Here is a 27,545-nt window from a genome sequence, read left to right on the forward strand (position 1 = left end):
AAAAAAACTGTTTTTAAACATCAAATTTTTCTCTTCTACATCAGACAATATGAAAATTGCTTGAGATATGGTTCCCCAGAACTTGTTTTACTCAATCTGTCAAATCAAAAACAATAAGAAACCATCAAGTTTACTCCTAATTGGGATTCCTAGAATTTCAGTATGGTTTTACATTTTACTCTTTGCCCAGGAATCAGGGCGAAATCTTAGTGTTTCCAGACCCACATTTATATGAACAGTTTTCTTTATTTTCACTGGTAGAATGAGCTTAGAAAGTGTCAGTAACACTACATGAATCACCCTGAAGTATGTATGTATGTATATATATATATATATATATATCTGTGTGTATAATATATATAATATTTCACATATTAAAAGATTCTTTTCAAAAATAATAGTCATAGTCATAAAACTTTTAAGAAATTAAAACTAAGTGATGGTGCTGATAGTCTATAATTCCATTTGTCTCTGGTTTATTTGATAAATATTTTTATTAATATCTTTTAACTGTGATGAGAGTGCAACATAATATTGATCATTAGTATCCTTTAAAAGCTATACAACAAGTTTCTTGGTGGGTTATAAAGATACATTTTATAATAGTACAATAAATTAATGGCATTTAAACCACCTCAGTAGATGCTGTTGTATAATGTATAAAGAATCAAATCAAGTGAAATATTGAATAAAAATTCCCCCTCCAATTTTAAGGGTTCTGAGTAAGTACAGAATTACAATTATTCTGTTTAAATGTATCCCTGGTCTTGGGTAACGTAACTGTACCAACCTAATGGTTTCTTAATTTTGGAAATCTCTCATGGTGTAGCAACGTGCAATTTGAAAGGTGTGAAATAAGGTAAAAATGACAATGGTCAAAATCACATTAAATAAAACACTTCCTGTAGATCACCAAAGCTATTTGAGGGTTTGGTACAGTTTCACTGCATTCTGCTGACAGTTATCAGTGACTGATGACTTTAGGTAGAAGCTCAATGCCATTAAGAACTTACTAAATAAAAGATTAAAATCTCCTAAATTAAATCTCATGTTTGAAGTCAGTCATCAATATGTAAAACATTAAAAATTGATATATTTTATTAACTGTTATGGACTTGAAACTTGAAAGGTTTTTTAAGACAGTAAACTCCATCTTTTGTTTAATGAATCTTCCATCTTTAATTAGGCCAAGTAAGAAGGAGGAAAAAATAACTTTAATTTGTTTTATTCAAAAGATATGTTAAACAATGCCAGTTGTTCTGGCAAATTACCAGAACCCGGCTGTTTAACTACTATAAAAATAAATTAATGCTTTGAAGTATTATTTTATTACATATTTCATTTATAATATCAAATGCATAATTGCAAGTTCTGCTGATCATACTAAAATTAAATATTATTTTTATTTATTTATACAGCAACAATAGGTTGACCCACATAACAGCTAGTTGAAGGATAATGAGTTTTGTAAGAAATGAGAAAAATTTCAAGCCTGACCAAAACTGAATCTTATAAACTCTGGTTAAAAAGTAGAGATGCTACCACACTGAAACAGCCAATCACTTTGTGACTGACTGTTTATTGCTTTATAAACTGCTGAAATTTCTGAATTTTTACATTTTATTTTTTCTATATAATTCTATAATGAAAATGCTACCATAATTGAGTATTCATAATCTTCTATCTAGTAGGTTAACTGGTTAGTAACACTACAGAGTGATTTTTTAGTCCTGTTACCCAATTTTAAATATAATTTAAGAAAGGGAAATTTAGATGGAATAAAAAAATGTATTTGTTACTTACAAAAGAGATTTAATAAAAAGCTATTATGTATAAAAAGCTATTAAAGAATATGCTCAAAATGCCCACCCCTTGTGGGTTATACATGCACAGACTTTTCAGCATATTAGCAGAAACCTTTTTAAGAGTTGCATTGGAAATATTCGTGATTAAGTCTGTAATACTGACTTAAAGTTCATCAATAGTGTGAGGATTGTTTTTGAAGGTCTCAGACTTAATATAGCCCCACAAAAAGTAGTCAGGAGATGTGAGGTCTGGGGATTTTGGAGGTCATAAGCCCTTGCTTATTGTTCGATCATCAAAGAACTCTTGCAGAAAATCCATGGTTTCTCGAGACGTGTGGCATGTAGCGCCGTCTTGCTGAAACCAGCAATACCGTTCTTGAGGTTCCAGGAGGGACACAAATTGGCGCACAATATTCCTTTATACTTCACCATTTACTGTCTGTTCAAAGAATATGGGTCCGACTATACGATGACCAGATATCGCACACCACATACCAATTTTTTCAGGATGTAAAGATTTGTCTTGTAAAGCGTTAGGATTTTCAACCGCCCAAATTCGACAGTTTTGACTGTTCACATAACCATCGAGATGGATCCAAGCTTCACCACTAAAGAACACTGTGTTTAAAAATTTGATTCCGTTATCATTTATGAGAAACCTAAACCAACGGCACTATTACAATCGCTTGTTTAAATCTGGCAGCTGAAGCTCTTGGACTAATCGTATGCGATACGGATACAATTTCAATTTTTTAGCAGCTTTCTGAACACTCAAATATGACAAACCAACTTGCGTGGAAAGTTTTCATAAACTTTTCCATGGAGAATTGAGCAATCTTGTTTTCACAATCTCTAAAACGTCATCTGTCAAGCAAGTTGGTCGACCACTAAATTTTCTGTCGCAAACACTACCTGTCTCAAAATCGGTTTGCTAGCCTAGAAATTGAAATATTTTCTGGCGGACGAACACCAACAAATTTAATTTGAAATGATTCTTTTATACTCGCATACGATTTCGTAGAAAAATATTGTTCAAGAATGAAAACTCGTTGTTCTATGGTAAAAGACATTCTGTTCATAACACGACTGGAAACGGCACAAAAGTTTACACAGCTCCAGGAGAATCAACTCACACTGCCGTATCTATACCGGTTAAGTAGCGCTACCAACTTCTTGTCACAAAACAAAATTTCCCTTTCTTAGAAAAAAATTACGAGACATTAACAATTGGGTAACAGGACTAAAAACTCACCCTGTATTAAATTACATAAATTATATACCAGGTGGTCCATTTGGATTGAGCCACATCTACATCCCAAAAACTGCATAATTTAGGAAAAATGTTTCCTATTAAAGCTTTTCAATTTCAAGGGGTAAATATGTTTACAATCTCTATTATCCTTGATAAGGTCAAATTAAGTTTTTTAAATAGGACCTATATTTTTTTATTGCAGAATCGAATTCTTTGCAAAAAAATTAAAATCTCGTTTCACATTTTTTCAAAAATTTATAGTTTTTTAGTTATTCATCTCAAAAAATGCTGTAGGCCTATAAATTGGTGATTTTAGTTTCGTTAAGTCTGGCCCAGCTGGCGAGTTACATCCATCCACAAATTTTTAATTAAAAAAAAATAAATTTGAAATAAAAAACAATCAATGCTAACAATAATGAAGAAGAAGGAGAAAAAGAGATTAAGCATGTAAACACCAGGGAACTTTTTAAAATAGCCTAAAAGTGAAGTTCAAGTTGCAAATGACATTTGTCTAAGTGAAAATATTATCAGTGTCTTCAATTAACTTTTTTATTACTTTATTACTCACCAACTATTAATAAATATTAAATTATTTAGTTTTTATTTACTGGAAATTATAGAACGATTTACAATTACAGAAAAAACTGAGGTAATTTTGCTTCATGGGGGAACGTCACCAAAATTTTAATCAAAACAGTAGCTTTGTATGCTCTACGATTCTCTGGTAGAAATATACTCCAAGTCATTCTTCTGTGTACAGAATTGTAAAACAGTTTAGTGATTCTGGAAGTGCGAGGGGGGCCAAAATTAGGAACAATCAAAATACTGTGACAGCAGAAAACAATGAAACAGTGGTGCCTGCAGTGCTCATTATAGAACCTTATATTAGTTCAAGAAGAATTTCACGTGATTCTGCGATATCAAAAACCAGTGTTCTGAGAATATTAAAACACTGCAATTCCACCTGTACCATATTTCACTAAATTAAGAGTAGTATTTTGTCAATGGGTGCTGGAAAAAGTACAGGTACATCAACATCTTTTTCTATGTTCTATTTTCTGACGAATCAGGGTTTACTTATCATGGAGTAGTAAACAGACAATATTAACCCACCCAGGTTGGTCTAGTGGTGAACGTGTCTTCCCAAATCAACTGATTTGAAGTTGAAGAGTTCCAGCGTTCAAGTCTAGTAAAGTCAGTTACTTTTACACGGATTTGAATACTGGATCATGGATACCGGTGTTCTTTGGTGGTTGGGTTTCAATTAACCACACATCTCAGGAATGGTCGAACTGAGATTGTATAAGACTACTTCATTTACACTCATACATATCATCCTCATTCATCCTATGAAGTATCTGAATGGTTATTACCGGAGGCTAAACAGGAAAAAGAAAGTAAACAGACAATATGCATTATTGGGCAGTGGAAAATCCACAGTGGCTAAGGGAAGTAGAATATCAATGTCCATGGACCATCAATGTTTGGTGGAGAATCCACCGGCTGTACGTTAATCAGACTGCTGCATTTTTTCGATGGAAATTTGAATGTAGAGAATATGCAACTTTCTAGAAAATCAGTTGCCTTTACCACTTGATGAACTACCCTTGGAGAAGAGAAGAATGATGTGGTTTCACCATGATGACTATCCTGCACATTATTCAATTATCACCAGAGTAATTATGAACTGCAAATACAATGATTGTTGGATTGGCCAAGCTGATCCAGTTCACTGGCCTGGTCATTCCTCTTCAATCCCCCGACATTACTCCAGTAGACTTTTTTTATGGGGTTACCTTAAAGAAAGGGTTTACCTAGAAGTACCAACTACCCCGGAAAACATGAAAGAGCATATAACAAATGTCTGTAGAGATATCAGATAAAAAACTCTATTAAATGTTCATAGTTGTTTTTAAAACGTATCGAAAAATGCATAAAAGTAGAAGGGCAACACTTCAAACATTTGTTGCTGTAATTTATGTGGAGTAAGTTTTGGTAATTATTTTAAATAAAGAGCATTAAAAAGAAATGTTAGTATCAGCAATTCATTAAAACAAATATTTTCAGAGTCGACATAACCTAACTGACCAAAGCATGCATCACTTGTAGGCTGTGTACCATACCGGTACATACTACCTGATTAAAAAATACATTAAACTGTAAATGAATTTTATTTAGGTTAACCCTTTAACTGACTGTTTTTTATTTAAAATTTAACATCCGCTGGATGTAACTCAACAGGTGGGCCAGACCTAATGAAACAAAAAGCACCAGTTTATAGACCTACACCATTTTTGAAGATTAATAACTAAAAAACAATCAATTTTAGAAAAAAAATCTGAAATGAAATTTGTATCTTTTTTTGCAAAAAAATTGATTCTGTAATAAAAAATATAGTTCCCATTTAAAAAAATTAAGTTGACCTTGAAGTGACCTTTATTTAACCTTATCAAGGACAACATAGGTTGTGAACATATTTTCCCCTTGAAATAGAAAAGATTTAATAGGAAACATTCTTTCCTAGTTTTTGAAATATAGATGTGTCTCAATTTAAATGGACCACCCGGTATATCAATAAAAAAAAAAACAGGAAAAAAGGCTTCAGTAGCTGAATAAATTTTGATATTAAATATATATATATTTCTTATGTCAATAAATACTAGAATTTTCATGACTTTGCAACCAATACATTTTTAGTTCCAACCAGATTGAGTGCATTTTTAATATTATTGGTAAATTTTATAAAGTATACTTATGAGAAGAGAAACTGACCATATTATCTCCATAAATCTTGAACTAGTACATTTCCTAGTGCTTCCTATGGTTTCATAACAGCTGAAGAGGTTGAATCAATTTTTTTTTGTATATTACATATACATTGGTATATTAAATAAATACTTAATAAATTTTCTTAACCCAACATTACTTAAATTTTGGAAATTAGACACTCCACTCTGCTTAAAAAAAATTATAGGCCAATTTTATCCAGGCTTGAATGTATGCAAGTTACTAGTCCAATGATTCATTCAACCATAACCAACTCTACCATCTGCAGTAATACAAAACCTAGGTAGCAATGGCAAAATTTACCAATACCCTAAACACAGATTCATAGAGAAAAAATATCATATACCTGAAAATTTAATAAGCAAACAAAACATGTAATGAGAAGGTGTACTTCATAAGCATAACAAACTTCTTTTTTTAAAAATAATCATCCTACCTCTGCACTTCCAGGATCATAGAAGCCTGAGTCTTATTTATAGCCTCTTGCATACCCTGACAAAAAGAATGGATTGTCATCTTCTCAGAATCAGTGTTGCGTCTCAACTCATCTAAAAGGTTTCGATAAGATAAGACACCATCACGAACTGAGGTTTGTGCTTCTTGAACATTCTATTGAACAACATTAATATTATTTTTAAGTAAGTATAATTATTATATGTGTTTATAAAGAAGATTGCTGAAAATGAAAACAATAAATGCTTTAGAAATGCAAAAATGAAATAACTTTTTACTAGGAATTACAAAGAAATATACATAGTTCACTCCTTTTTTTAAATAACTGAAGGATAGACAAAAATTTAGCTTCAACTGATTTCATACTCGTGTTCCTTTGCCTTCCAGAATCCTGATACTTTTTAGTTTTATGAAGAATTACATATACATCAATTTTCTAAACTCAATTTTGAGTTTTCTCAACTTTAAAGGCCATATTTTTTACCTAGGACTCTACATCAATTATCCTGATCTGTGGGACTTCAGTCTTACCTTCTATAGATTGATAATCCATTCCCTCTCACAACCTCTCTATTATTCTTAATTACTGCCACTTTTGATAGGCATCATAGAAATCTGGGTCAGCCACCACAACAGCTCTGTCCAAAAAGGCTACAGTGGCTACAAAAATATTGCCTGCAGACAACACGAAGCAAGTTCATACTGTTGATTAACGAATTAAACTTAAATATTTTTATCCCATCATCATTTTTTTGTATCAGTGGATATAGTTATTATTTTTTTTAAGACACAATAGCTGTAAAGAATAGATTTCTCTGTCGGCCTTGATTATTTCTTTTTGTGTATAAAGTCAACACATCTTAAACATTATGGTAATGGCAGGAATACCACTATAAAATTGAGAAGGAGTTTAGGAATTAACTGTGTTTGTGAAGATTAGGAACCAATTTCATGAGGTATCATAGTTTACTTAATTATGTAAATCACTGTAAAGTAATGCCCACTTAAAAAGTCAGCAAACCACTGACAAAAATCTCACCTAATGCAAGAATAATCTTTTTTTTTTAAATCCCTCAGTATGATTTAATTATCATTAAATAATTAACGAGCCTTTTTAATTCTCAATTATGATAGATCATTTGAAATGATTACTTGTTTATTCCTTATTTCAACATTTTCGGTTATACAATTAACTACTTTTTTATTTGAACCCTAAAAATAAGGGCCTCAAACTAGTTACACCACCAGAATTAAATGAAATACTGATTAAATTAAGAGATCGACTCAACTGTCAAAACAGATTTTTATGGCCTGTAAGTGATCAAATATTGTTCCTATAATGGCATGTTTATCCAACTCATTTAAATTAAGTTATAATTTTGTTCAGCATTTCATTTAAATTTTTTAAAGTTTGAAAATAGTACACCAACATCAAGAATTTGTTTTTCTCTGCAAATACTTTATACAATCCTCAATAAATATCAGAAGTACCTAGCTGCTTTCTGTAAGAGAATCAATTCTAAATTTTTTTTTCACATGAACTCACTAACTCGCTATATTATTTTGCAGGCTGTGAAGTTTCTTAGCTTAACACAAGGATTTGAAATTATCACAATTAAAAAATTATGTATTTTTATTTTTAAAAGATAAGTAATTCTTGAAATGATAAGAGAATTAAAAATAAAATCTAACATAAAAATAATTATAAAATTAAAAGAACAGCTGAATTTTTAAATACTGCACAAGAAATTAAGATCAACTGTTTATATTTTTGACGTAATTAAGTTTTTCCCTCTGTTCTATATACATATATACGGGTGGTTGAAAAGTAACTTACATCCTTTAACATTTTTCTATAACTGAGGTAACTGGATGTAGTTTACAGCATTCTTCCTTGTACTGAGAGGCTACTTCAATGAACGTATTTTTCACTCTTTTTGATTTTTGGGTGGGGGGGACAGAAGACACAACTCAAATATTTCAAATCAGACTAATGGTTATTTGATATATATTTTTAAAATGTTTTATGAGATGAGAAAAATGATATAATTAAAACTAAATTCTGATTGCCCAATCCAAAATGGCAGCCACAAATGTGTTTCACATAGCTAGAAGTTTCACTAGGTTGTATGCTCCCCTTTAATTTTTGTTATTTGAGGAATCTCTTTTCGGAAATCTTCTCCAATGAAAGGGGCTACATCATTTTAAAAGTCTTTGCAAAACAAGCAAAACAGTATCAAAAAAATTAAATTCTGACTATTTAAACCAAAATGACAACTACAAATGTCATTTAAAAATGTCAATTAAAAATTGAAAATATTAATTATCAGACTTTTTCAAATACTTCTATAGTTACTTTCAGCCTTGAAGAATTTTATTTAATTTAAGTAAATAACAGTTTGCAATTTAATTACTTTTTTAAGTGTAATTAATTCTATCTTTTATTGTAAAAAAAAGTCTTATTACGCCAAATAAAATTATTTCAGTTAAAATGTTTTACTGCTTCTCACCTCATATTAAATATTCAAACTGCCCTCCCTGTACCACCATGCAGTAAAACAACCACTGCTCAAAAGCTTCTCTCATATTGTGAAGAGTTTCTGGTGAAATCTTCCTACATTCTATCTCCATACATTTCCTTAATTCTTCAAGAGAAGTTGACTGTGAGCTCTAAACGGTTGATTTTAAGTGCCCCCACAAAAAGAAATCAAGGAGATTCAGATCAGATGACCTGGCTGGGTATTTACCACTACTACTACTACTAAATCACCCTATTTTAATGATTTGGTAACCGTTAATTCATTCAATGCATTTTCCACATGCGAGTATAGTGCAAAGGAGCACCATCTAACTGAAAAAACACACCTTCCTCTCATGAATAAATGTTGTCCATTTGGTCCATGAGCTATCTCAGTCAAACTGTTGAGTTGGAAAAATCTGCTCATTCAGCAAAGCATAGTACATATCACCATCAAAGTTACCATTATTGAAAAATGGTGCAAAAAGTGTGTCACCTATTATTCCAGCCCATATATTTAATCACTCTGAGTATTGGTATAACTTTCACAATACCAGTGAGGGTTTTCTTGGGACGAGTATTTACTATTAGCTCCGTTAACAGCCACAGTACAAAAAGTAAATGAGGTTTCATCAGTAAACAATACGTTGAAACAAGAAATAGTTTTTGCTGTTAATCTCTATGTCAAAATTTTAGTGAATTCACCCCTCCAATCAAAATCATCTTCAATAAGCTCTTGTAGTAATTGAATCTTGTATTGACAGAACGTATCTTTTTTTAGTACTTATTGCACTGACCACCTAGATAAATTATTTTGTTCAATCTTTGCCAACTGGTGATTATTAACAGATATTTCCGCTAATTTTTAATTCTTCAATAACTTCATCTGTACAGGATCAGTTAGATAGCCTTTTTATCATCTAAAATGCTACCAGTGTGTTTTAAATTTTTCTATTAAATTTATGAGTGCCATCCTGAAAATTGTATGATTAGGATGCAGTGCATTAAATGCGTTAGCTGTTCCTTTATATGTTTTTATTTCTCCAAATAAAAGTACTATTTCTACTCTTTCTTGAATTTAAAAAAAAAACATTGTTTTACCTAAGTTTTTTTATAGATTATGGTTTTTTTAACTAAGATAAATAACAAAACCAGGTCATCTAAGTCAGTTTTTTTTTTTGTCTTCAGACATTTGACTGGTTTGATGCAGCTCTCCAAGATTTCCTATCTAGTGCTAGTCGTTTCATTTCAGTATACCCTCTACATCCTACATCCCTAACAATGTGTTTTACATATTCCAAACGTGGCCTGCCTACACAATTTTTTTCTTCTACCTGTCCTTCCAATATTAAAGCGACTATTCCAGGATGCCTTAGTATGTGGCCTATAAGTCTGTCTCTTCTTTTAACTATATTTTTCCAAATGCTTCTTTCTTCATCTATTTGCCGCAATACCTCTTCATTTGTCACTTTATCTGATTTTTAACATTCTCCTATAGCACCACATTTCAAAAGCTTCTAATCTTTTCTTCTCAGATATTCCGATTTCCAAGTTTCACTTACATATAAAGCGACACTCCAAACATATACTTTCAAAAATCTTTTCCTGACATTTAAATTAATTTTTGATGTAAACAAATTATATTTCTTACTGAAGACTCGTTTTGCTTGTGCTATTCGGCATTTTATATCGCTCCTGCTTCGTCCATCGTTAGTAATTCTACTTCCCAAATAAAAAAATTCTTCTACCTCCATAATCTTTTCTCCTCCTATTTTCACATTCAGTGGTCCATCTTTGTTATTTCTACAACATTTCATTACTTTTGTTTTGTTCTTGTTTATTTTCATGCGATAGTTCTTGCGTAGGATTTCATCTATGCCATTCATTGTTTCTTCTAAATCCTTTTTACTCTCGGCTAGAATTACTATTTTTTTTTTTTTTTTTGTCTTCAGTCATTTGACTGGTTTGATGCAGCTCTCCAAGATTCCCTATCTAGTGCTAGTCGTTTCATTTCAGTATACCCTCTACATCCTACATTCCCAACAATTTGTTTTACATACTCCAAACGTGGCCTGCCTACACAATTTTTCCCTTCTACCTGTCCTTCCAATATTAAAGCGACTATTCCAGGATGCCTTAGTATGTGGCCTATAAGTCTGCCTCTTCTTTTAACTATATTTTTCCAAATGCTTCTTTCTTCATCTATTTGCCGCAATACCTCTTCATTTGTCACTTTATCCACCCATCTGATTTTTAAAATTCTTCTATAGCACCACATTTTAAAAGCTTCTAATCTTTTCTTCTCATATACTCCGATCGTCCAAGTTTCACTTCCATATAAAGCGACACTCCAAACATACACTTTCAAAAATCTTTTCCTGACATTTAAATTAATTTTTGATGTAAACAAATTATATTTCTGACTGAAGGCTCGTTTCGCTTGTGCTATTCGGCATTTTATATCGCTCCTGCTTCGTCCATCTTTAGTAATTTTACTTCCCAAATAACAAAATTCTTCTACCTCCATAATCTTTTCTCCTCCTATTTTCACATTCAGCGGTCCATCTTTGTTATTTGCACTACATTTCATTACTTTTGTTTTGTTCTTGTTTATTTTCATGCGATAGTTCTTGCGTAGGACTTCATCTATGCCGTTCATTGTTTCTTCTAAATCCTTTTTACTTTCGGCTAGAATTACTATATCATCAGCAAATCGTAGCATCTTTATCTTTTCACCTTGTACTGTTACTCCGAATCTAAATTGTTCTTTAACATCATTAACTGCTAGTTCCATGTAAAGATTAAAAAGTAACGGAGATAGGGAACATCCTTGTCGGACTCCCTTTCTTATTAGGGCTTCTTTCTTATGTTCTTCAATTGTTATTGTTGCTGTTTGGTTCCTGTACATGTTAGCAATTGTTCTTCTATCTCTGTATTTGAACACTAATTTTTTTAAAATGCTGAACATTTTATTCCAGTCTACGTTATCGAAAACCTTTTCTAGGTCTATAAACGCCAAGTATGTTGGTTTGTTTTTCTTTAATCTTCCTTCTACTATTAATCTGAGGCCTAAAATTGCTTCCCTTGTCCCTATATTTTTCCTGAAACCAAATTGGTCTTCTCCTAACACTTCTTCCACTCTCCTCTCAATTCTTCTGTATAAAATTCTAGTTAAGATTTTTGATGCATGACTAGTTAAACTAATTGTTCTGTATTCTTCACATTTATCTGCCCCTGCTTTCTTTGGTATCATAACTATAACACTTTTTTTGAAGTCTGATGGAAATTCCCCATTTTCATAAATATTACACACCAGTTTGTATAATCTATCAATCGCTTCCTCACCTGCACTGCGCAGTAATTCTACAGGTATTCCGTCTATTCCAGGAGCCTTTCTGCCATTTAAATCTTTTAATGCTCTCTTAAATTCAGATCTCAGTATTGTTTCTCCCATTTCATCCTCCTCAACTTCCTCTTCTTCCTCTATAACACCATTTTCTAATTCATTTCCTCCGTATAACTCTTCAATATATTCCACCCATCTATCGACTTTACCTTTCGTATTATATATTGGTGTACAAAATTTTCCTTAACTTTCCTGTATGCTCCGTCTATTTTACCAATGTTCATTTCTCTTTCCACTTCTGAACACTTTTCTTTAATCCACTCTTCTTTCGCCAGTTTGCACTTCCTGTTTATGGCATTTCTTAATTTCCGATAGTTCCTTTTACTTTCTTCATCACTAGCATTCTTATATTTTCTACGTTCATCCATCAGCTGCAATATATCGTCTGAAACCCAAGGTTTTCTACCGGTTCTCTTTATTCCGCCTAAGTTTGCTTCTGCTGATTTAAGAATTTCCTTTTTAACATTCTCCCATTGTTCTTCTACATTTTCTACCTTATCTTTTTTACTCAGACCTCTTGCGATGTCCTCCTCAAAAATCGTCTTTACCTCCTCTTCCTCAAGCTTCTCTAAATTCCACAGATTCATCTGACACCTTTTCTTCACGTTTTTAAACCCCAATCTACATTTCATTATCACCAAATTATGGTCGCTATCAATGTCTGCTCCAGGGTAAGTTTTGCAGTCAACGAGTTGATTTCTAAATCTTTGCTTAACCATGATATAATCTATCTGATACCTTGCAGTATCGCCTGGCTTTTTCCAAGTGTATATTCTTCTATTATGATTTTTAAAATGGGTGTTGGCAATTACTAAATTATACTTCGTGCAAAATTCTATAAGTCGGTCCCCTCTTTCATTCCTTTTGCCCAGCCCGTATTCACCCACTATATTTCCTTCCTTGCCTTTTCCAATCTCCAACTATTATTAAATTTTCATCTCCTTTTACGTGTTTAATTGCTTCATCAATCTCTTCGTATACACACTCTACCTTGTCATCATCATGGGCGCTTGTAGGCATATAGACGTTAACAATCGTTGTCTGTTTAGGTTTTGATTTTAACCTTATTACAAAGTCAGTAAAACCATTTTAATCTAAATTAAGCTTTTTTTAAAATCTTGATTTCTGTATTTTTTTACCTTATTCTATTTTTTTACTTTTGTAGTTTAAACTTTTTAAGTAAGCTTAAAGACACAAGACATAAGAAGTAAGCTTTTAAGACACAACAAGGAAGTTTAGGTTAAGAGATTATAAGGTTTTTGATCATTTTAGAAGTTTTAAAAAAATAGTTATTTCAGCCCTTCCTGTACAAATAGCAAAATGTTTAAACATTGTTAATAAAGAAGGAATGAAAGGCTGGATAAAATCTTAATATACCTATTAGCAAAAATAATAATATTCATAAGGTATTTTTCTAGTTAATTTGTTATAATGTCAAACACCTGAGATGTTTTAGATACCAGTCTTCAGTACAAATTGTAGCGCTTGATGTAAAATAAAATGAAAATGTTTAGAAGCTAATAACCATAACAGTCAATCACACTTACAATTTATTTTATAAATAATAATAGGTTTGATAGTTCCTAACATCATACAAGAAAAAAGTTCTTGAGTTCTGAAATGCCTTTTTTTAAATTTGTCAGACTTTTTATGTTTTTATTTTTAAGAAATTTATATCTCCAGCACATAAGATCAATTTTAATAAAATTTTCCACATACAGAGTGTTAAATCTTACAACACCATCACTCAGTAGTTCATACTAAATGCATAAATTGGTATGAGATAGGTAAAATAATGTGGAAGGTGCTGATACGAGTAGAGCTGGAGTGGGGAGGCTGTTTATTGCCCGCAAATTTGAGGATTGCCAGTCAGTGCCGAGCACTGGCTTTTGAACAAGGTTGTATGTGATCGTGTGTTGTTTGTTAAAATGTGGTAAATTGCTGAGGAACTGGTATTCATGATGCCACTTATTTAGTAACAAACTCTCATGTTTTGTGTCACCGAAAGTTCAGGAAGAAATTTGAAAAGGAAGCATTAGTGAAAAAAGTTATTCAGAATTTAAAAAGGTTCTGTGAGACAGGTTCAATGTTAGACCACAAACATGTCAGACACAGGTCATTTTTAATGATGCAGGTCGTAACAGGGCATTAAAGCAGCAGTGACAAGATCTCCTCATAAATTTTTATGGAGAATAAAATGGGAAAAGAACATTTCACTAGGTTCAGCCCACACTGCAGTGAGGAGAGTGCTGAAATGTTATCCATATTGAATGCACGTTTTTCATGAGCTAACTATGCTGATTATGGTACAAGGGTTCACTACTGTCAATGGTTCAAGAACTTCATTAGAGACAACACTGACATTTTAAATCAAGTGTTTTTCACATATGAAGCATGGTTTCAGCTTGATTGGTATGATAATACTCAGAATTACCGGACCTGAAGTACTGAGAACCTGCAATTTCTTTAAATCCCCCCCCCCCTATATCCACAAAAAATTAGCATATGGTGTGTGGTTCCAAGGCAACAAATAATAGAACCCTTATTTTTTGAAAAAACTGTGGTGCTGCCATCTACCAAGAAATTATCAAACAGTTCATAGTTTTACTGCAAGAGGATGAGCATGAGTGCTGATTGTAACAGGACAGTGCCACTTGTCATTCAGCTCACTCTACTATGGAGACACTACAGGATTTTTTCAGTGGAAGAATCATTTCTAAAGGATTGTGGCCACCAAGATCCCCTGATCTGACAGGTCCAGACTTCTTTCAGTGGGGTTACTTAAAGAAATTGTTTATGGAGCAATCTACACACCCTGCAGGAATTGTAGATAAACATTACCAATGCCATCCAGGAAACAGACAAGGTACAGCTAGCAAGACTTTTAAACATGTTGAAAAGTGCACAGAAGAGGAAGGACATCATTTTTAACACCTTCTGTAAATTATTATGTAAGTGTTTGTAATTATATAAATATTTAAACAATACTCTTTCCAAAATAAATATATATTTTGAAATTTTATGTTCATAAATTTCTAAATGGTCACTTCACAATAGCTTGCAAATACTAGTGCTAAAAATGTTAATTGCTTATTAGATAAAAGTTTAAATATTTCATTTTGAACAAAGAGGTATCTTATTTTTATCAAACTGGACTTCAAGCAGCTAAGATATAATGGAAAATATCAGACTAAGTCTACAGTCAAATTACAAAATAATTTTAACCAGTTTTCATCTCCTCCCCTAAAGCACAATATTAATTAGTTGGATGAATATTTAAATACACCCTATAAAAATGTATTCACAGTAATAACATCTTAGCAATGAGATCAAACTATCCAGCCACTTATAATGTATTATGGGCCAAATACATAGGTTAACCAACATTTGATTACACAGCTCTTTTGAAATAAAGTAACTTAGTTGGAAAGGAAATTCGTTCACCTTTAAATAAAATACAGAACCACAAAAGCATATCAATCAGTCTACAATGCATGAATATAAAGGTAAACAAAACCTGACTTAAAGCAATGTATCTTATCAGGGAGTAGTAGCAAAAGAATTGTTGATTTGTTAATAATCCCATTAAAATTGAGCATCAGAAATTTTTTTTAACCCATTTAATAGACTGAAAGAACTCAGATCTTAAATTCACTTATCATTAACATTTTATGTAATATCTCTTAAAGTTATGGATCGTTGAAAATGCACTACACGACAAAAACCAGAGTAATTTGTATTGTAATTTACTGCAATTCCTATTTTTTTTCAAATAAACTAATTCATTAATATGTAGAAAATAACAAGATTTAATGTGATATAAAAATTCATTTTTTTCATCAAATGATTCATAAGATGTAGCTCTTCAGAGAAAAGCTTTTGCTTTCACAAGTAATAAGAAAGATGAAAATAAGTAGCAAAGTATGCCACTCATAAATATTATTAATAGTGGCATTATTTATTATAATTTATGAACTGGATTATTTCAGAATTGGACTATGTTTCCGTATGTCAGATGTACATCATCAGTTATTAAGATACAAAACATTTAGCCTATTTCTATAACGTTTTACAGTTTGTCTACTCTGGGAAGAAGTTAAAGATATTCTTGCTGGACATTTCCTTCCCTACGTCAACTCTTTTTCAAAACTCCACACTTTAATAACCTGTATCATCATATCCAGTATATAAATGTTTAAAATTATTTTTGTCACAACTAAATATTTAATAAACTTTGTACTAATATAACTACTTTTTTATACTGGTATTATTTATTAATTTTTTGTTTATATCAATTGATAGCTATTTAGGAATTCTTCTGGTTTCTTCATTCAGTTCTGTAACATCGTCTGACTGCCAACAAAAACATCACATGAATTCACATCACCAAATACTATGCATTTTTATTTATCAATAATCCCAGATTTTTAAGTAATAATAACACTTTAAAATTATAAATTAAAAATTTCCTATTAAGTACTTCCCACCATGACTAACACACTTCTTCCATCTTAGTCCTGATGACTTTAAGATTTGGTTAACACACTCAAAATTAAAGAAATTAATAAACACTAACCATGATGGCACGATCAAGTTTCTTGCAGCCCTGAGTGTAGGCAGTATCAATATCTACACAATGAAGTCTTGCTTCTGCTGGTGTGTCACGAAAACAATTAACACATAGCATATTGCGCTGTGAATTAGAAAACATGATATATTGCTCTCCGTGGACTGCACACTGAAACAAAATTAATAAAAAAAAAAAAATATTACAAAATTGTATAATGAAATCAGAGAACTACTTACATAAACTGAGACAGACTTTTCAAAGTCAAATTCCAAATTCTCTGTTAACTCACAACATTTTTCTGTATTAAAACAGTTGCTTAATAGTGCTGTATGCAAAAAAAAGATGTTTTGTAGTCTAATAGTGTAGTAGAATCAAATAAATACAATCATATTCATAAATAAATTAGAAAATTGCTTACTAACAGCAGAATGTAATTATTTTATTAAACTGGTTTTGATCACTTACTTTTGTTATCTTTGTTAAGTACTTTCATGGAAATTTCTGTTTCATCAGAATTTTTTTTATAAAAACCCAATTTAAAATATTTAAATAAATACGTTTTCAGTCATTGAATTATTGAAATGCATACCACTTTATTTGGTGCAATTATTATTCAGTTATAATTATATTCTGTCATAATAATCATTAAATACATAAAATTATTGAAGAAATTGTTTCAGTGACCGAGATAGTAAACATATATCAAGTTATGTTTTAATAAATAGTGTAACAAATTGCATCTTAACAGCAGAGAATAATAACTTTGTTAAAATTATTTACACAATTTTTCATTTATTGTTCATTCTTTTCTTATAATCTGCTTTTTCTTTTTGCACACAGATTTCTACTTCTTCAGAAAGGATTTGTTTTATGAAGAATTAATCAAAAACATATTAAAACTTTATAATTTTAATGGTAGATGCTTGCAATCACATTCATTGAAATAAAATAATTTAATCTGTTATTATAATTTGTTAATTTATAGTGAAACTATTGTTTTGCTAAACTTTTAAATGTATTTTTAAATGTAAACTTTTAATTTTTTAGTAATTTAAATCAATTTTATTTCCTTAAGTTACTTACTGTGTTCAATACTTAAATGTTCAGTAATTATATTTTCTTATTGTTTTTTATGTACATTTCTTCAAGTTTGAGGGATTTAATTTTACTACTAGTGATTTCTAAAATTGATAGCAGTTTACTTGATTTGAACATTTTTTTATTTTCCCTAATGTGATCAATGTAATTAAGATTTTTGTTTTTATTTACTTTTTCAAAACAGTGTTTTTTTTAAACATGTTGCCTATAATAGTTATCAATAAATAATATAAATACGTACAAATCACAGAATTTTGCATTGAATATATTAAAATAAAGTATAAAAATGATAATACTGTATTTAATGAAGAATTTCTTTCAATAAAATACATTTAAAAATTCTTTCAGTCACATTTATGTGCAAATAAATTCAAAAAACAAAAATCTAATTACACTGCTAACATTACAGAAAATAAACACATATTTTCAATGTCTGGAAAAATTAAAAGTTTTGTCATGCTTTTTATATGGCCCAAAACAAGAGTTTCTTCACCTACTAAGAGATTTTTAATAGCAACATCTCAAAAATGTTAGTTTTAATTAAACTATTAATTAACTTATAAAAAGTATAGTCTAAAAAAGCAGTTATGTGTGTAAATGTACTTACTGAAAAAAAGCAGCAAGTGAAAAAAATTGTAAATTAACTTTAACAAAAGTAATAATATTCTTCTTCTGTGCTATTTGTTACACTACTTAGTAAAATTATACAGATATATATTTATTAATTCAGTCATTGAAATAAAATTAATTTCTATAATTGAATGGCTGAAATAATAAACATGTGCGTTCCTACAGTTTAATGTTTTAAATTAGGTTTTCCTAATTTTTATAAAGATATTTAGCAAAGATAGTTTTATAGATTAATAGATTTCACAATTAATAAAAGCAGAAAGTGGTAAAGAAAATAAATTTTAATATTTTTAATTTATCATTTCAATACTGAATATTGATTGATTTACTGACATGTCTCCTATAACTGTTTCCCTCAGGGAAAGAGAGATACCAAGAGAATGATAACTCATGTATGAGTTACCATAATTTCCATATGAGACCTACAGCTGATCAACTGGTCAACTTATGGTTAACTGTCTGACCCTCCAATATCCATTCAATCATTACCACACCCCAGTGATATGAAAAACTGACTATCACTGACTTCAGTTTTGAATCAACAAATTTTTGGTCATAACTTGCAAATACGACATCACATTATCACCATACACTTCCGGCCACATAATAAAACATTTACATAGATGAAATTTAAGTATATGTAGGAGAAAGATATTTGAGAATACAAAAAATGTTTATTTCCCAAGACATTGTTTAACATGGGACCTATACTATTATTTTTAAATAAAGAACTTTTTTTAAATTAATACAAATGGAATTTATGTTCTTGTTTAAAACTTAGGACAAGTTCAACCACCAGTCAACATTATTAGTTGGGATAATAGAAAACACTTAAATTATATAGAAAACTAAAATGCTACATTATATACTAAGATACAGTACAAACCCGTCTATGGACTTCCTTTGAGCATTTTGACATGTGAACTACTTCATGGGTAGAGAACATCTTGGCACGATGGGTGTTCTCCCGGCAATGGGTGCATAATGCTTGACCTGAAATGAATATTTCAAATTACAACTAAGAAAAAAATCTGCAAACAAAAAACATTACACTTCTACAAAAATAAACACGTGTAAAAAAATATACACTTACCAACAGCAAACTTCATGCACTTTGAAATTACAGAAAAATTTATAAAATGAATGGAAGATAGAACAGCATTCTCACACTAACTTAAATTAATGTCATCTTAACTTGAAATTGACCTGTTTAAAGCAGAAACCAACAAGTCCAACAATAAATAATTAACTTTCATCATAAAAACATATTACAATATTCTGAGCATAAATATTAATATAATATTCTATAAATGTTCAGGATGATACATACAGCCTATTCCCAATTATCCGTGATAACAACCAGGAAGAAAGTCATGGATAATCAAAAATCAAAGCAAGATTGCAGTTGATCCAAAAATGATATTTAATAACGTAGTATGTGTTACAATGACCTAATACTGTGCTGTAGTACAGTATTTACATGCACTATTATATTAAGGTAAAAATAGAATAAAATAAAATACAGTACATTACACTACACTATTATGTATAATTTTACAAGTATAATACTTGTATATGTACAAACACCTACATATTACCTGGTATTTATTATGTATGGCAGTGTTTCTCAACCGGTGTGGCACGCCCCCCTGGGGGTCATGATAACACTAAATAGAGGGCGCAAGCATATCAAAAACAAAACATTACTAAAAAAATGTATTAATTTACTGAAAGGAAAGCAAAACAAAATACATTCTGACATAATAAAATACATATTTACACTAATATAACACACTTATAAATAGGATTATATCAGTACTGTACAATATATTTAATAATTAACTTATCAATACTAAATTAAAAACAAATTTAATAATTATTAGTGACTTCCTTGGGCCTGTCTTGCAGGGCAAAGTTTTTCGAAGTAAGGTTTAATATTAGAAATAGACACTCCAGGTTCTTTTTCTATATTTAGAAATATAGAATGAGAAATCTACCTATATAGAAATATATATCCATTTATATATATATATATATATATATATTCTACCTATTTATATAGAAATATATAATGAGATCTATATTTCTGAAAAGTTGTCGTACTAGCAATCTACGTTAGAATCCCGCGCAGTGTGGTCGCATTTTTCATTTCATCCAGATGGACAATCAGTGCTACTCATAGTTACTAGCATTCGGTGCTCAAATCTGATCTAAGGCGATTACATCATATTCTTAGTCCGGATAGACTCCACTCTTTGTTCGGATGAACGTTAGTTTTAATGTTTTATTTTATTTTACATTTTTTATTTTTATATGTAAAGTTATACATTATGTTACAATTCATTTCATTAACTGTCAAGACGACAATTCATTACATCATTATTCAACAAGCAACAAGGCGTTGTCTTCATTCATCACCTATGAATATACAGTCAATACTCTCTCTAAAATCTACCATACGTTTCATGGTCCTCCGGGCCGGATTGAGGGACAGCCACTGTCAAGTCACTGTATTAACGACACGGACTTAGCCGCTCTACTGCATTCATCCATGGGTTTCAAAAAGGTCAAAACAAGTCAACAACACAGTATTTATAATTTACTTATATAAAGCGTTTAAAAAATTAAGGGTGTATGTTAAAAGTGCAATTAAAAAATTAACATTAGTGAAACATTCATGTCTGTATATATTTCAATAGTTAAATATTTCATTGGTTTATAACACAGTTAAGTTTTTGACTATAAGCATAATCTTACATCCGCAGGTATAAAGATCAATCCTCAATTCCATTTTGGACAAGTTTTCCTTTATCAGGCTGTACAAAGCACATGCACGCACACATCTCAGGCAATCTTTCTATTGTTCGTTAACCTGCACACGCAGATGTTAGCAGATATCGTATCACATTTACAACCAATCCAGTTCATTCAACTTTATGCATAAGCTATACTTTAATAATATTATTGTATATGATATTTATCTTTAACCTTATTTTATAATAACTTTATTTCATTCTAATTTAAGATTATTTTGTGTATGATTCCAATAAAAATGGAATTCAAGGATTTAATTAAAAAACGAGGCATTATGAAGAATAGTATAGTCAATTTAAAAACATTCATTGAAAACTTTCATCTTAATTCAGGTGATTATGATCTATTTACCATTAAGTTTGATTAACTGTTAGAATATGAAAAACTATTTTTTGATCTTCACCATGATGCAACAGATAAAGACCTACAGAATAGCAAACATATGATAATATTTTCAACAAACTTAAATTAAAACATAAAAAATTAGAAAATAGTTTCAAAATTTCAGAGGTAACTGATGCAACTAAAGTGATTAACAAACCTAATCCAATTTCTTTAAAACCTACACAAATTGAGCCCTTTCACGATGATGTGAAGGCTTGACATAAATTCTTTGATCTTTTTAATAGTTTAGTTCAAAACTGAGAAGAATTTTCTAATGTCAAAAAATTTTATTACCTTACAAATTTCATAAGAGGCAATGTTCTTGACATAATAAAAAATTTATCAGTAACGTCTGAAAATTATATAACTGCAAACTACTTAAGCTCGTTATGATAACAAAAGGCTAATAGCAGCTAAACATGCTTTAGAAATTATTAATTTAAAACTATTAAAAAAAGAAGATTCTGAAAATTAATCTAAGTTCATTGACCAAGTTAATTCGAACATTAATGCACTGAAAGATCTAAATATAGACTATTTAGATTTTATTGTAATACAGTTAATTACACAAAACTTAAATTTAAATACTTTAAGAGACTGGGAAAAAACATTGGAAAATAATGAATTTCCAAAGTTAGAACAACTCATTTCTTTCTTAGAATGTAAGTGTAAACTACTTGAATCCACAAACATGATTCAAAGTAATCAAAAACCACAGCCGCCTAATGTAGGATTTAGCGGCAAAAAATATGATTATTCAAAACCTAGTTCTAGTAAAAATTTATTCATGTACATAATTCTAATAATTTTATGTGAACATTTAACTAGCAACCATCCATTGTATTGATGTGATAAGTTTTTAAGTTGTAATGTTAACGAAAGAAAAAACATTGTATTTCAAGAAAAATTATGTCTTAATTGTTAAAGTAAACAACATATTATCAAAGATTGCCCAAGCAATCATAAATGTAAAAAGTGCTCATGAAAGCATCATACACTAATTCATTTAGATAAAAAACGCTGCAAGAAGCAGCAAATAAATCTTCCAAGCCGAATCAAACTCCTTCAGCTAATGGTTCATATTGTACTTCAAAATCAGAACCTAACAAGTCTGTTTTACTTGCAACAGCTGTAGTTAATGTAAAAGAAGAAAAAGGTAATTTCACCCAAGCCAGGGTCTTACTTGATTCCGCTTAGATGATTTTATTTTGTATTGAAAGGTTTGCCACCAAACTTGGGCTTCAAACCAAACCTGTTCTCATGCCAATCGCAGGTATTAGTAATGCTGTTACTAAATCTAAGCTGTGTTGATTTAAATATTAATTCTAGGTACGAAAACTTTAATTTTAATTTGAAATGTCATGTACTGCCATCATACAGGTCTGTTAGCTAATGATTTTGTAAATGTAACTGACTGGGAAATTCCTTCTCAACTTTTCCTTGCCGATCCTAATTTTAATATTCCTGGGCAAATCAACATTCTCCTAGGAGCTCAATATTACCTTTCTCTACTTAAGCCTGTTCAATTAACTCATAATTCCAATCATACCATACTTCAAGAAAATCATCTTGGTTTAGAGATAGATCGTTTACCAACCAAGGAGGAATCTTTCTGCGAAAAACATTCAGTTGAAAATACCTTTCGTGATGACAAAGGCAGATTTGTTGTATCTTTTTCCTCGTAAGGAAAATGGTACTTTAGGAGATTCGTTTGCAAATGCCAAACATTGTTACAATTTATTACAGCGTAGATTTAAGAAAAATCCTAAACTCAAGGAAGACTACTTCCATTTCATGAAGGAAATCAAGAATTGGATCACATGCAACCTGTAGATTCATTTCAGTCCAAGGTTCCTTCTGAAACCTTTTATTTACCTCATCACACAGTATTTCGTGAATCTTCCACAACTACAAAAAAAGCAGTATTTGATGGTAGTGCGAAAACTTCAAATGAACAATCACTCAATTCAATTCTTGCTACAGGTCCAGTAGTACAATAAGATTTATTTTCAATTATAATTCGTCTCAGAACTCACAGCTACGTGCTATCAGGAGACATTCCTAAAATGTACAGACAAATTCACATTAATCCTCAAGATTTTTCATTATAAAAAATTCTCTGGTATGATGATATCAACTCATCAGTCATTCCATATAACTTACAAACAGTTACTTATGGTTTAGCACCTTCAAGTTTTTTAGCCACAAGATGTTTGACTGAAATTTCCAATGAAAATGAAGCCTCTTTTCCTCAAGCTTGCCAAGTAATTAAGCAAGATTTTTATGTCAATGATCTGCTCACTGGTTGTGACAACATCGATCAGTTGAAACAATTGTATAATGATATTTCATTATTGCTTAACAAATACGAACTTTCGCTGCATAAATGTCATTCAAATGTGCCTGGTATGTGTGATGATTCTGATTTCTTTATCAAATTGACAAAGAAAAAAATATTAAAACATTTGGATTGTCTTGGGATCCTCAAGGTGATGATTTCATTTATCAAATCAAACTAAAAGATAATAATACTTACACTATAGATAAATATAGATAAAGATAATAATACACTAAATGTTCTGTTTTATCAATTATTTCTTCATTGTTCAATCCTTTGGGTCTACTTGCTCCTGCAATCGTTCCATTTACAGTGTTCATACAAGAGTTATGGTGCGCAAACCTTCAATGGGATGAAGTTTTTCCCAATCCACTAGCTGAAAAATGGAATTCTCTGTATTCTCAGCTCAAATCGTCAAAAAATTTTAAGATTCCTAGATTAGTTAAAATTAGTTTAAGTAAGAGTTATCAATTGCACGAATTTTGTGATGCAAGTAGTAGCGCATATGGTGCTTGTCTTTTCATCACATCTGTTGATAGCAATGAATGCATTGAAACCCACTTATTGTGTTCTAAATCAAGAGTTGCTCCAGTCAAGCAAATTTCTATTCCTAGGTTACACAGCTGAATGCGGCTCTTCTATTATCTTCTTTATTCAATATGGTTAAGTGTATTTTAGGTATAAGATTTGATTCAATCCATTTTTGGTTAAGTAGTACTTTACTGGTTGTCATCGCTTCCTAATCAATGGAAGGTATTTGTTGCAAATAGAATTTGTGAAATTCAAGAGCTAACTAAGGAATGCTTATGGAAGCACATTCCTTCAAGGGATAACCCCACAGACATCCCGTCACGTAGTTGCATGCCAGATGCATTAACCTCGTCGCAACTCTGGTAGAATGGTCAGTTTTTTCTGAAGGAAGAGGATATATAACCATCATTTCTATGATTCTGCTAGATTTGATCAAGGAAGAGAAGTCTAGCAAAACTAATGTATTTTCAGCTGCTCTTCAAACAACAGAAACTTTAGAACTTTCAAAACCATTTTCTTCGTTTGTACGAACATTAAAGATATTTTCATGTTGTCGTCACTTCATTTACAATTTAAAAAATAAAAATAATCGCATATTGTCAGATCTGTCACCAGAAGAAATCTATTCCATGTTGGAAATACCTATCTTCTGTTGGAAATACTTACTCCTGGACATTTTTTAATTTTTGCTCCTTTAACTTCCTTACCTGACCCTGATTTCTCAGGCATTAACGTAAATAAGCTCACTAGGTAACAGCTTACACAAAAATTACTGAGAGATTTTTGGAAGCCAAGGTCTAACAACTACTTACATTCTCTACAACAGAGAAGTAAGTGCAAAATTTCAAATAATAACATTTGTGTTGGCAATGTAGTTATAATTAAAGGAAGTAATCTTCCTCCACTGATGTGGAAATCAGGAATAATTGTTGAAGTGTATCCAGGTAACGATGGACAAGTTAGATTAGTTGATGTGAAAACTAATAACACAATAGTAAAAAGAACTATTAATAAATTAATTGTTCTTCCAAATTTAAATGCTTGCAATAACATAAGTCATCCTGAATGTAATCAATGAGATTTATTTAACATCCTCCTAATGTATCTGTTTATTTCAATTTACTTTGGTTGTAAGCTTTGCCTGTATCAATAATAGATTTGTTGAGTTAACCTTAATTTTTGTACTTTCATAATTTACATAAATATTTTGTGTAATACTGTTTGTTTGCATCTTAAGTTTTATTTCATGTAATGCATCATAGAATTATAATTAAGGTAATTATAATTGGTGGATGGTGTGTTCCATTCCACATTGAGCCGTCCGGTGCTATGATCTAGTGAGTGCTAGCACTCACCGAAAAGTTAAGTCATACTAGCATTCTACGTTAGAATCCCGCGCAGTGTGGTTGCATTTTTCATTTCATCCAGATGGACAATTAGTGTTACTCATAGTTACTAGCATTCGGCACTCAAATCTGATCCAAGGTGGTCACATCATACTCTTAGTCCGGATGGACTCCACTCTTTGTTCAGATGAAAGTTAGCTTTAATGTTTTATTTCATTTTATATTTTTTATTTTTATATGCGAAGTTATATGTTATGTTACAATTCATTTCATTAACTGTCAAGAAGACAATTCATTAAACCGTTATTCAACAAGCAACAAGGCATTTTCTTCATCACCTATGAATATACAGTCAATACTCGGTCTAAACTCTATGTTTAAACATCGCTCAAACACGTTGCAAAAATTTCCCACATGATCACAATAAAATAATCTTGCCTCACAATAAAATAATAATGGTGAATGTATTGCACCCAATGTCTTTACAAAGTGCAAACAAGATTCTTGATTTTAGGGGGTCTCATTTTTATATAATTTAGTAAGGTTACAGTCATCATTAACACAATATTCAGACCAGGACTCATTTCTTTGGAAGCCAGAGCTTCTCTATGGATTATGCAATGTATCCAGACAACTGTGAAGACGTTTGTTAAACAAGTGCTTTAATTTTTGGAATCTTCTAGACATTGAACGAGCACTATCGGTAGATATTCTGATACAATTTTTCCAATCTATGTTTGCACCATTTATAAAATCATTTAAGACAGCAACTAATGCGACTGCTGTTGCTGTTGTGAGTTCTATTGGTTTGCAGAAAAGTAACTATATTTCTGCAAACTTTTCTTACTTTGTTTTTTAAAAAACTAGTTTTTGTCTTTTCTTACATTTCTGTATGTCAGCAGTTCTTCTACTGCTGACATACCATCACAAATCGAACATAGGCAATGGAATGAGCATCTTTATTGCTACCTGTTGCCTCATCAAACTGAATTGAAAACAATTTCACGCAATTTCAGAAAAGCTGATGCTGTACATCTTCAGTTATACCACCAATTCAATGAGCAATGGTATCATTTGATAAAGATATGCACTGCAATTCTTTGGCAACATTAACTCCAAACAGCTTCTGCAATCTCATTTGCAGCTGGCAAAATAAGCTCTTCACCAATGGTAAGAGGCATTTTACAGCTGGCTATTTTATAAGAAACTTTGTAAGAGGGAAGTAAAGCTTTTTCATTCACAAAGTTTTTTTTAAAAATTATGTTAACTTTTCATATGATTTTGAAGAATTCTTGGGGTTTGTTAACATACTCACTATGAAACGTTTCCAAATGTTGTTTAAGTTTATAGGTTTCATGCTGTCTGCTGCCAAAATTTTTGAGCAAATGACACACAGAGCCCTTGCTTCTTCATTTACTTCAGTACTGGTAGTCCCAAAATTTACATATTCCTGAGGATATTCTCTTGATTTTATATTCAGCACCACACTTGTCCGTGCACTTGATGCTACACTATCGTCTAATGCTCACTTATGCCCACTTAGAAATTTATCCATGATTCTGTATAAATCTACTGCCGTGAACATTTAAAACAGTGTGTTAAGACTCAGGTTT

The 27,545-nt window shown here is 31.0% G+C and overlaps 1 protein-coding gene across 1 annotated transcript in view; it reads right to left on the reverse strand.

The window, feature by feature from the left end:
• LOC142318139 (RING finger protein 207-like) overlaps positions 1–27,545 on the reverse strand; it is a 152,090-nt gene that overhangs the window by 93,782 nt on the left and 30,763 nt on the right. The window contains exons 3-5 of the mRNA XM_075354679.1: positions 19,406–19,512; positions 16,798–16,959; positions 6,281–6,453 (exon numbers count right to left, since the gene is read on the reverse strand). Of these exons, the coding sequence (XP_075210794.1) occupies positions 6,281–6,453; positions 16,798–16,959; positions 19,406–19,512 (442 nt within the window). The remainder of the gene's footprint in view (positions 1–6,280; positions 6,454–16,797; positions 16,960–19,405; positions 19,513–27,545) is intronic.

This window comes from Lycorma delicatula, chromosome 1 (assembly GCF_047948215.1).
Source record: "Lycorma delicatula isolate Av1 chromosome 1, ASM4794821v1, whole genome shotgun sequence".
NCBI classification, from domain to species: domain Eukaryota; kingdom Metazoa; phylum Arthropoda; class Insecta; order Hemiptera; family Fulgoridae; genus Lycorma; species Lycorma delicatula.